This window comes from Myodes glareolus, chromosome 7, assembly GCF_982192425.1.
Source record: "Myodes glareolus chromosome 7, mMyoGla1.1, whole genome shotgun sequence".
Classification (NCBI taxonomy): domain Eukaryota; kingdom Metazoa; phylum Chordata; class Mammalia; order Rodentia; family Cricetidae; genus Myodes; species Myodes glareolus.
Window position 1 is genome coordinate 92,241,159 of NC_142032.1, and position 12,637 is coordinate 92,253,795.

Here is a 12,637-nt window from a genome sequence, read left to right on the forward strand (position 1 = left end):
GCAAAGATTCATGGTTGCCAAAGTCACAGAGAACAAGCGACGGTTGTGGGCAGAGTCCTAAACAGGACATGTATACTTCCCCATCGAAGGCGCAGGGGACATTGAAGAAGAGGGGGCAGGAAGCATGTGAGAGCCAGATGATAGGGTGAGCGGTGGAATGCCCTGGACACAATACAAACAGTGCAATCACTAATCACAATAACTAAGGTTACCTACATAAGACCTGCCCTACAAGAGTAGGTCAAAGAAGGGGGAGGGGCTCCTAGGGGCCTACTCTTTACTGCTGAGCTATTGGCTTTTAATTCTGGGAGACCTGGGATGGGGGGGATCACTGTCTTTAATTGTGTACTCACTTCTAAACACACTTGACTCCAGGAGACAGGTCCAAACCCACCGTCAGATTTCCCCAGTGAAACTCAATGATGAGAAAACAAATCTAGAGATAGGAATGGGACTAAGATTTGTGGGGAAGAAAAGGGATGACCAAGGGTGATAGGGTGGTGGGGAGCAGGTGAGAGTGGTAAGGATGCCTTGTTCTGTTTCCATGTGGGAAATGTAGGAAATAAATTCAATTACCATCAGCCAAGTGAATGAGTACAGAAGGGATAGTGAAAACCTTTCTCTCCTTGGGTTAAACGGCTGTCCCCAGAGAGGGTCTCACAATAACATCTTCTCGCCATAGAACTTCCATGGACAGGCCTGAAGGAATAGCTTCCTCCCCAAGCCCTGTGTGTGTGTCTCTGTGTGTGTGTGTGTGTGTGTGTGTGTGTGTATGTGTGTGTGTATACATGCACATATTTGAAGTTATTTCACCAATCCGGAGAGATGGCTTAGAGGTTAAGAGCACTTTCTACTCTTCCAGAGGACTCAAGTTCCGTTCCCCAGCATCCTCATAGCAGCCACACACATCTGTCACTCCAGTTTTAGGGGATCTGATGCCCTCTTCTGGACTCCTTGGGCACTGCACACATGTGCCACACATACACACATGCAGCAACATACATACACATAAAGTAAAACTAAATTTTATAAATCATCCCACCATGTCCTTGTACTTCTCCAATGTGGCTTGCATCATTGCTCTCGCGGAGAGAGCTGGTCCACAGACGCTGGCTACTGTTCCTCAGGTGGCCACCTCTGCCCCGGATTCCTGCTTTAAAAACCACGCCTTTTCTTTCTGTCCCCACGGCTATGTGTGGCTATTAACAGTTCCTTGCAGTCAAGCACAGTCCTTACTGACTCAGCCAGGGGGAACAACCTAAAGGTTGAGCCTGATGTACTTCCGGGTAGCTGCCCCACAAAATTCCTTGCTATGGAAACGAGCCATCCCCAAGGCTTTTCTTCTTCCTCTTCCTCTTCCTCCTCCTCCTCTTTTTTTTTTTAAGTGAAAAACAGCAACAACAAGGAGGAACAAGAGCCTCAGGAAGAAAGAAAGATGCCAGGCAACTATTTCTAAGTAGGAAGCATAGCTTTCAACCCTCCATTTTTGCCTCCTGCCTTATCCAGATAATCATTTATTTGGATAATCTGGAGAGAGACTCCCTAGGGTGCAACCCTGGGTGGGCCAGAGACTGCGAGAATAGTTTTTCTTCATGAAAAAGGAAGGTTCCTCTCCAGCCTTCCAGACCCATTGATCAGCTGATTTCCCACACCCCTTGGGGTGCTAGCCAAGACCCAGAAGTGGCTGCTATCACTGTCCCTCCCTCACAGGGGAGAGATGCTCAGAGGTAAAGGGATTAGCTGGGACCACTTCTAAAAACCCCTCCTACAGCCTTGGGAATACTACAGCTCACCTGGATCCTTCAGGAGAAAGCTACTTCCCAACGTCAACATGCTTTTCTTTTTTGAGACAGAGTTTCACTGTGTAGCCCTGTAGTGCTGGGATTAAAGGCATATGCCACCATGCCAGGCTCAGCATTTTAATGAATGAAAATTAGTTTTCCTTTTTCTTTTCTGTGATGTAAGACCTTATTTAGCCTAGACTGGCTTCAAATTGGCTATGTCGCTGAGAATGACCTTGAACTTCTGATCCTCCTGCCTCTGCATCGTGCATAGTGCTGGGATTATAGTCCTGTTACAGCATGCCTGATTTATGGGATGCTAAGGATAGAATCCAGGGCTTTATGTATGCTGGGCAAGCACTCTATCAATTGAGCTACATCCCCAGCTCAATTAGCTTTCCCTTTAAAAAAAAATTTAAATGTGGTATTTATTCAGTATCCATGGACCTCTATAACTTCCCCAAAGATACCAAAATCTGTGATGTTCAAGTCTCTTGAATAAAATAAATGGTGCATTGTGGTTGTATATAACCTGTGCATATCTTCCCATGCACTTTAAGCCATCTCTTGATCACTTATAATGAAATGCAAATGCTACATAAATAGTTATTTTATTGCACCATCAAGGGAATGACAAGGAAAAAAAATCCATGTACGTTCAGGACAGACAAACTTTTTTTAAAAGTATTTTTGATCTGTAGTTAGTTGAATCCATAGATACAAAAGTCAGGAATACGTAGGGTTGACTGTATTGCCACAAAGCAAATCACAGTGGACCCAGACTAATGATTTTGTATGAAGCAAGTTTAAGGAGAGAGAATTTTCTTTTAAGTACAATGTTGTCAGGAAGTGGCCTTTGGGTAGACTTTTGTGTTCCCTTGATATAGGTTAACAGTGTGGTCGTTTAGCACAATCTTTTATCTCCAGGCTGGTCCAATAGCAGGGTCAGTGGTCTCTGGCCAGGTGAGTGGGCAGATCCAGAATTCCCTCAACTAGTTCTTTCATGGAGTACACAATTTCACAGCCCAGAGACAGAACCACCTCAGCCTTACCAGCTGCCTGTACCTGTCCATATTAGGCAAAGAGGCACTTGACCTGCCGCAGCCTGTGTGTGTGACTTCAGACGTCAGGAATGTCTGATAGGCTTATCCAAGCAGGAGATAGTAGCTGGGTGCTCCCAGCTTTACCCCTTCCATTCCTAACTCTCTCCTGCTCTCAGCTTCAGGCCTCCCCAATGGCTTCACTCAGGTCGGGCAGGTGCCACATGGCAAGCTGAGTCATGTGTGAGACCCAAGACATGAGATCTTCATGGGGAGGTGGTGCTGAGGTTGCCATGAGCACGGGTCACATGGGGGGAGGAAATGGCATGTGCCAGCTCAGCTGGATCCTCCCCAAATGCACGCTCATCCCTTTACAGTGACAGAGGAAGAGGGCGTCTTTATTGTCGCTTTGTTGTCATTACGTCAGCTATTCCCAAATCCGACTGGGTCAGGAGTCTGTGAGGCATTTTCTGCAAGTGTGCTTTTCTGCAATATGAACAGTGTCCGCTGGCCTGCAGTGATCACCCGGTGTTATAGAGCGAGCCCAGGGAGATGCTGCAGTGATCACCCGGTGTTATAGAACGAGCCCAGGGAGATGCTGCAATGATCACCTGGTGTTTTAGAGCAAGCCCAGGGAGATGCTGCAGTGATTACCCGGTGTTTTAGAGTGAGCCCAGGGAGATGCTGCAGTGATCACCTGGTGTTTTAGAGCGAGCCCAGGGAGATGCTGCAGTGATCACCTGGTATCATAGAGCAAGTCCAGGGAAATGCTGCAGTGATTACCTGGTGTTTTAGAGCGAGCCCAGGGAGATGCTGCAGTGATCACCTGGTGTTATAGAGCGAGCCCAGGGAGATGCTAGAAGGCGCTCTGGGCTGGGTGGTGAGGTGTCCAGTCCAGAGAGGTTGAGGTGAGGTTCTTTGCCCATAGTCCTCCTTTCTTATAGCCTGGCTCTAAAACATTCCCATCTCCTCCTCTCATCCATCCATCCGTCCGTCCATCCATCCTGCTTTCTCAGGCTCTTCCTGTCCCCTCGCCCCTCTTCCTCATTACAAAAGCAATACCTCTTTTTAGATTGTCTTCCTTCTGTCCTCAGCTCCGCCAGACAGATTCCTACCTACCTGGCAAACTCCCACATCATGCACCCTCCTCCAGGAAGCAGATCCAGACTACCCAGCCAGTTAGTCATTTGTTTTCCTATATTCCTGCATACTGGGGCACACACCCCTCCCCTGACACTCGGGATGCTAATGACTGTGATGGCTCAGTGTTTGCCGATCATGAACTATGCAGTAGACAACATTCAAGGACTCCACGAGGATGACTGTATTTAACCCTAACAGTCACTACGACAGTCACTGAAACAGATACATTATTGTTCATATTTGACAGAGAAAATCACAGAGATTGTACAGCTGCCTGCAGAACGATGGAAGGATTTAAAGGTACCTAGATAAGCATTGGTGCGTAGTATTAGTTCCATAACACTCAACTGGTAAATTATTAAATATGTAGATGAATAAGGAAGTAATTGCATTCCTGTTTCCATTCTAAAAAAAAAGGCTCAGGTGAGAACTTTTTTTTTTAAAGATAAAATCTCATATAGCCCAGGCTCACCCTGAACTCCTGGTCCTCCTGCCTCCACCTCCCTAGTGTTAGGATTACAGATACGAGCAACCCCACATAACTCTAGAACTATTTCTTTTAAAATATAATTTAAATTTATTATTATTATTATTATTATTATTATTATTATTGTGTGTAGGGATGTGTGCCATGGAAGGTATATGGAGGTCAGAGATATCTTTGTGGAGCTGGGCTCCAGGGATTGAACTCAGGTCACCCGGTTTGCGTGACAAGTGCCTTTATCCATTGAACCAGCATCTCAGGATCCCACCGGCAGTCTTTGTTTGACAGTGTAGCTCAGGCTGGCTTCAAATACTGTGTAAAAGGGAAATTAATTCCTTCTTTGTTGTTGTTGTTATTGTTTGAGACAGGGTTTCTCTGTGTAACAGCCCTGGCTGTCCCGGAGTTCACTTCGTAGACCATGTTGGCCTCAAACTGACAGAGCTCTGCCTGCCTCTGCCTCTCAAGTGCTGAGATTAAAGACATGCACCATCACTGACTGGCTGATTAATATTCTTACTCATCTTTCAAACCACCTTTACTGTTGGACGACTACCTATGGTGTGGGGATCTACAAACACCTGCTGCTGGGACAAACCAAGATAACCTGAAATCCCAGCAATGCCTCTCCATGGCTCCCCCAAACAGCCGTGGCTCCCTGTCTGACCCACACCCTGCACATGTCACCTGCCAGGTGAAGAGAACACTATTCTCTTAAATTGCTTCTAGAATTACATACATGCATGGGTTTGGAGGTGTGACTGCTCTATACCAAATTACATATTGCAGGTTCCTCTGGGCCTGGCATAATACCTACCCACCTGGATGTCACATCTGAGTCAGGTGTGGCCCTAGCGCCAAGGTGGCATCAATCTCGAGAGAGTTCATATGATTTGATCCTTGGTTCACCCCATTCTTATCCAGAGCCACACCCAGGGAATGAATTATGAAGCGCCTAATGAAACCCTCATAAATATTAATAGGTCATAAACAACCCTCTCAGGCTAAATTATGCAATGCACACTGGTGCCAGGGCTCTGAAGGCCTGCTAGGTCATTCTCACTTCTAGGCACCTCCACTGGAGTTCTTCTCCCTGGAGATCCTGGTCCTCCTGCCACTGCCACCAGCACACACAGACAGCTGTGGACGGAGATTTGGATGCAATCACAACACTTAATACATGCAGGTGGGGAACTGATAAGCCCAAATCAACTCCAGATGGTACTGGATCATGTGTCCCTCAATACAAAGAAGGGGTCGGGATGAATCGCATTTGTTCCTCCTCATGCCTGTGGCTAACTGGGAGCTTCCATTAAGTCAGGCATTCATCACGCCTGCATTATCTGGAATAGGATTTATGATCAACCACTTGTTTGCTAAGGTCTAGTATTTCTTATCTGGCTGATGCTAAGCATAAACTATTATGTCAAAAAACAAACCAAACAAACATGCTGTGTGAACAAGTCAGTGTTTGTCACGTGGGAGGACAGGTGGGACCCCTCTTCTGTGGTTTGGCTTGACTCTCGAGAACAGCAACACAGCCTCTTAGAGCTGAGTGCCCATCACCCATGCATGAATCTGGCATGGGAGGGCCTGACCAGAAAAAAGGAAGCAGTAAAAGAGAACACCTGTGTTTGTCTGCACTCCCAGGCCTGGGAAGCTGCTCCACCCATGTACCAATCATGTGATGCTTGGAAGGGCTGTCAATTGCAGTAGCCGAGTCTTCTGGATTTTATTATTATGAATCCAGAGTCAGGGCAATAATACAATTCACTATTGAGTTGGAACAGAAAGATTTACCTTTTGGGTCATAGACCTGTCAAGATGGGACCCAGACATTCCAAGAGGAGAGAAACCCGCCCTTGGTCTAGAGGAATAGAGCAAAATAGCCCACATGGAAGGAGTAAGAGAGGATGGGAGACTTCATGGTGGACCGTCTTGACTCCATGTGTGAATGGTTTTGACTAAGGCTTGAACTGGGTTGCTGAAAAGACCAGCAAAAACGACCTTAGAGTCTCAGTCTAGACTGCCGGTGCCTGTTAAACTCTTCCATGCCTCAGCAAGGATAAGATAAGACTCCCGGACTTTCCAATGGCCTTCAAAATCCCCTCACATTTTGAAGCTAACAACTCAGGCTTGGGGCCACTACTATTGACTGAAGCGCCACTAACTGAAGATGCTCTCGCTTCCTTTGTATCTCAGGTACACAGAGTGACCTGTCAGCCACACGGCATGGAGACTCTGCTGCTCGAAGCCACTCGAGCTTGTAAAATAGGACTGGCCAGACACGACAAGCCACCCTCTAATGATTTTTCAAAGTGCACCCTCAGAGCCAGGTGTGGTGGTGCACGCCAGTAAGCTTAGCATCAGGACATGGATGCAGGAGATCAGGAGTTCAAGGCTGGTCACCAGTACGGAGTGAGTTTGTGGCCAGCTTGGGCTATGTGAGACCCAGGCTCAAAACAAAAGACAACGTGTTAGCCAGCCTTCTTCTCATTCCCGGCTGGCCCGCCTCCCTCAGAACGTTCACCTTTGGATCGGCCACCAGAGTAATGCCACTTCTAATAAAACAGTCCTGCTAGGCAAGGTGACTGACTCACACCTTTAATGCTGGCACTGAGACAAGAGAATTGCCTTGAGGTCAGTGCCAGCCTAGGCTAACACTTCTAAAAAAAAAATCCTCCATGAGAGACAGTGTATCAAATAATGATCACACGACTTCTTTCTATGGTACCCTCCTTATGACTTTCTTGGGGGTTGCAGCGACCATACATGGGGTTCTTTTAAAAAGAATGCCACCATATACAATGACTAAAAAAGGTAACTCAATTCCTCAGAGAGCCATGAACCCGGAAATTACAACTTTGAAGGAGGCATTGGTGGGAGGGGCACCCGGGCCATCTGTCTTCTCCCTTTTCCTTTGCCACCCTGGTGTCTCTGCTTGAAGCTAGAGTGTGGCAAGTTTTGGACCAGCATGGGGGAGGGGGCAGAAGGGAGTCTCTTCTCATGGCTGCAGCGCATGTGGTTTTAGTACAGTTGGAACACTGGCCTGTACTCTGCACATTGGTGTACTGGGCTCAGGAGCTTGGCGGCTGTCTCCCTGGGGCAATGGAAAGCAGCCGTATCCCACGGTGGCCTTAGCCACTCCCCATCACCAAAACAAAAACACAACAGGCTCCATTTCCATGGAGAGTTCAATCCTCTTGTCCCGGGATTGGCACAGACTAGAATTCCACGGGCTTTGCTGAGCTACCTCCCGAGAGATCTAAATACCGTGCGTCCAGCGTTAACCTAAACACACAGCCTGGATCTGTACCAGCAATGAATCTCAGCTTTAGCAGCCTTTCGGGCGGTGACATGTCAGAGACATCAGAAGAGTGATGTTCTGAGCCCTAGGTTCACTGATGCTGCAAACAGTGGGCCACAGGGCACACAAGCCGTTTAGGAAGACTATCTTACCCACAGGTGTGCTCCTGAGCAGAGACACGGATCCTGGGAAAGGGGCAAGGAGATGTTAAGAAGAAAATACCAGCAACTACCCCACAGCTCAGACTGGGAAGACGGCTCAGTGAGTACGAAGCTTGCTGAGTGGGCGTGAGGATCCGAGTTCCAATCCCCAGCAGCCATATAGAGTCTAGGCATGGAGACAGACATCTGCAAGCCCAGCATTGAGGGACAGAAACAGGAGGATTACGGGGCTCACTGGCCAGTCAGTCTAGCAGAAATAGCAAGCCCGAAGCTCAGTGAAAGATCCTGTCTTGAAAGAGCAATGTGGAGAGCAATAGAGGAAGATGGCTGAAGTGGACACACACAGGCAGTGTGCCCACCCACACCCCACCCCACTCCACATAACCAAATGGGAGGCTTTCTAAAATGTTCGCTGCCAGTAGGCAGGCACTAAACGGCACATCTTAGGTGATAGAGTGCTGAAGCCGTAGACTCAGACAGAGCCACCGTGCCTCCTAGAAGCATGAACGCAGGTAAAACAATTGCTTTCTCAGTCTGCACATCTCTAGAGCAGCACAGGGATCTATCTCCTGCAAGTGTCCAATGCTCAGATGGGACGAAGGGTACCTTGTATACAGAAGTTGCTCAATAAAGAGCAGGACCCACAGGCAGCAGGGTTGTAGAGACAGGAGGATTAGGAGATAGGGCGGTGCCCTTTGTTTCAAGCCCCCATTTTGCTTTTTGGTTTCTTCCCCTGGAGAAAGTACAAAGGGGCAGCAGTGGCCACCACAACTGGATCAACTTCAAGGCACCCCTTCCAGGCAACGGAAGCCTTCCCCTGAAAACCACAATATAGCACCCACAGGCACATCTATTAAGAACCTCAAAATGGCAAGATAACATCTCTTCAGTTTCTTTTCCATGAGAAATGTCTGTGGGGTCCCCTTACCTTGGTGTTCATGCAGGCCTTCCCTCGCTTGTACTCCTTGTGGGCGCCACGCTTATCCAGTTTGTGCCAGAGGGCCTTGGCCTTCCAGGTGTTCACCTTGGACTTGAGCTGAGAGTAGAAGTTTCTATGGTCCAGCGGATCTAGGTCCAGGAGGCAGGTGAGGATGTTGAAGGCCTGGAGGGTGCCTTTGCATGTGGTAGCTTGCACAAAGTTCTCAAAGACCTGGCTGGCCTGGGCCTGTTTCTCATCCTCATTTTCTCCCATGGTTCAGGAGCTGTGTGGAACCGTGGTGTGAAGGGGTCCGAGGGCTACCATCAAGTGCTGTAAAGGTGTCACACCTGCAAAGGAAGGCGTCGACAGGTGAGTCTCACATCCTCTAAAGGGACTAAAGGGCTGATCTTGATTCCGCACGCTCACCGCTCCACCTGGACCTTCTCTGGAGAGGGTCCAATGTACCTTCTAGTCTGGCATGACGCCTTGCTGGCAACCTCGCTCCCCAGCCCCCAGTCCTTTCCCTGGCTGGAGAACTGCAGATTGCACCCAGCTATATAAATATACTCCAGAGAATGTCAACAGGGCTCAGGCAATCATGCTGCAAGTCAGATGGCTCTGGAAACGGAGTAGGGAAAGGAAAAGGCCAGACAGGCACAGCCGATTTAGCCCCTATGGAAACCTATCGTTCTTGGTGCTGCAGACGGATTAACAGGAATTTGACCTGGTTATAATGATGTCAGTGCACAGGTAAAAAAAAAACCCATAGACCATTATCTTCCTCCAGGCATTATGACCCTTTCCACTGATTACTCCGGGGTCAGGTTTTCCCCGATACAGACGACAAATGGCAGCCTCTTACAACTTCTGTTTCTGGAATCCACTGGAAGCATCTACATCAGGCAACCAGAAGGCAGAGTGACATGGCCCTCTCTTTGCCAATAGTGAAAGGAGCCTGCTCTGAGCAAAACCAGGCAGAGAGCTGTTTGAGCGAGCGACTGGACTGATGGAAAGGGGACACACAACAGGGTGTTCATTCGCATCGCTGAAATAGTTTGCTTGGGTTTGGGGCATGCTCCCCGCCTCCCTCTCTCTGGGTCATTCTAACCTCAAGCATGTCTTAGGAAAGTAATTTCAGCTTCAAAGGAATGAAATGAAGGAAAGCAACTTCTCCAAAGCAAAGCTTTTTTTTTTTTTCCTCAAATGCATAGTTAGAGCAAGAAGGCCAAAGGCTTTGGACTGGCCCCACTGTTGGGGTCCTGAGGAACCTGGCAATGAGAGACTGAACAACACAGAGTAAAAGGCCCCAGGCAGCTTCATGCTTCTCAGATTGGCTCATTTATGAAGGGTACATCTGGATCAGAGGTTGGTTTCAAAATATCCAAAAGCAGTCAGGAGGCTGAATGTCTTTTTTTCCCTAATGTCTGATTCATCCACAACAGTTTCTGTCACCTTGGCAAACATCAGCATTGCACTGGGTGCTGGGAATACAGAGATGGCTCATGCAGAGAGAGACCCCATCTGGGGAAGAAGATAGAACAGTGGGCAAAAGAGCACTGTAGCATTTGGACAAAGAACCTAGGGTTGCTCAGAGAAGCAAGTGTCCCACTGAACCTGGAGAAGTCCCCAGGAAATGCCAAATTGCTTCTGTTGTAGGAAGGAGGAGGGTTACAGTACAAGGTCAGGGAGTGGACATTATGGGCCAGCAAGACACCCTTCAGAGGCATGAGTGGGGAAAGTTGCTGGTTCAGTTACAGCAACAGCAAATTCAAGATGTTAACAGCTCAGGATTTCTGCAAAAGTGGTAGATCAGGGGTTCTGAGATCAATCGTGGCGAATTTCCTCCAGGTGAAGGGGTCTACATGGCTCATGTGGGAGCCTATTCTCCCCATCCTGCTCTCCAAGGGCATCCACTGTGCAGGCACTGTGCTCACACGGAGATTAACCTCCATCCCTGTGCAAGGCCTTAACTTGCATATGTTGGCCAGGCCCATCCTTCAGGAAGGCCTACCTCGATACCTTGATCCAAGCTGCCCAACAAGTTACACAGGTGGAGAAAGCTAGCAATGCCAGTGCCCTGCCTAGCTTGGAGGAGACACGAATCCCTTCACTTGTGCTCCCTTCGCTCCTCTGACATGCCCGGCACTTGCCTGGCATCTCACACCAACACTGTGGCCTCTCTGCGGGTCACACTTGCCACCCAGAAAGCACCCACAGGAAGCAGGACTCATCGGCTCTCTGAGTGTGTTCACATTCCCAGACTTGTCTGTCTTTGGAACCAGAGCAGTGTGACAGTGCATGGGGGCTGTGGAGGGCAGCCAGGAGACAAAACAAGGCTCCCTCTACAATCCCTAGTGAGGATGGATTGACCTTGGAGTGGGGTGGGTGACCTTGGAGATTTGGGAGCAGATGAGCAAAGCCTCTTCACCACCACATGACCTCATACAAACCACTTAAATGACAAGACTCGGTTTCTTCTAAGAGAAGGACGATAACCTCAGGCCAAGCAGTGCTGGGCATGTGTGCTAACATATGTAATGCATGTAACACACGCTATATCCAAATCCACTCGCCACTCCCAGCTTCCTATCTAAAATCTGTCTAAAACTGCATACCATTGGCAAGTATCAAGCCAGATCTCTCTCCCAGGAGACAATTACAAACCTGAAGAACTTGTCTTCTCTCTCTCTCTTAAAACCACTTAAAACTTGGACTTCAGTAGAGGATGAGGCAAAAGGTGGTGTGAGGGTCTGGGGGTGTGAGAGTTCCCAGAACTGGCTCTTATCTAGGGTGCGATAAGAGAAGGGGAGGTAAAGAGCCCATGGGAGGAGTTTGGCTCTGGACACGAACCCCACTGTACCAGGCTTGAACATGCCTCCCTGGATCTAAACAGTCTCCACAGTTTCAAAGACTGGATTGCCAAGTCATACCACTTTAAGATGGCACTGTCACATGGTGGGTAGCCATCTTTGTGGGAATATCAGATCGTTTATTCAGTCAAAGAATCCTGTGCCTGAGTCAAGTCTGAAGAACTTACCAACTGTGTGACATGAGGCAAGTCATCTCAGCTGGTAACCTCAGTTTTCTTGCCTGCAAGATGGAGACAATACTTCTCACATCATAGGATCACAAGAGAGAAATGCCTTCAGGCTTGGGTGTACCTATTGTTTGCTGGCCTTGTAACTAGCACCAATCTTTTAGTGGTTCAAACATCAGCTCAAAGAGAAACATAACCTAGGGCTTAGAAGGAAAGCATTTCCCTAGCATGCACAGACCTAGAACTGACAAAACAAAATACAAACACAACCCCAACCCCTGCTAGGTTAGCTTCCTATGTCAAGCAATTACATATACCTTAAAACTACAGGACAAGGCCCATCCTAGTAATCTCAGCTCTTGGGAGGCAGAAGCATGTTAGGCCAGCCTGGGCTCCGTAGGAAGACCCTGTCTTAAAGCAAAACAAACAAAAACTCTAGAAGTCAAAAGCATCAGTTCAGAAGATCTAGGCCTGAGCTCCCTTCTTAGCCATGTAGTCTTGGGCAAATCACCAAATCTGTGACTTTTAATTTCCCCATATGCCAAGGGGGAATCTCACCCAGGGAGTTTTGATAATAAACTGAAAACACAGAGTGCATACATGCAGTGTTGGTCAGGGGCCTGCCTAGCACTGCGAGGGGACACAGTGAGTCTGAGCCTTAAGCTTCCATTTTATAGAGATTTGTGGGTTCATGACCTCGGGGAAATACTCTTACCAGCTCCAAATGACAAAGGCCAAAAAGTGCTAAAGCGGAATTGAGCAAGGTGG

The 12,637-nt window shown here is 48.1% G+C and overlaps 1 protein-coding gene across 10 annotated transcripts in view; it reads right to left on the reverse strand.

Moving 5' to 3' along the window:
• The window catches only part of Mical2 (microtubule associated monooxygenase, calponin and LIM domain containing 2), a 198,904-nt gene that overhangs the window by 142,456 nt on the left and 43,811 nt on the right, over positions 1-12,637 (reverse strand). For all 10 annotated transcript variants that reach the window (XM_085692915.2, XM_085692914.2, XM_085692911.2 and 7 more), the window contains exon 3: positions 8,842-9,179. In XM_085692915.2, the coding sequence (XP_085549041.2) occupies positions 8,842-9,105 (264 nt within the window). In that variant the 5' untranslated portion in view covers positions 9,106-9,179. The remainder of the gene's footprint in view (positions 1-8,841; positions 9,180-12,637) is intronic.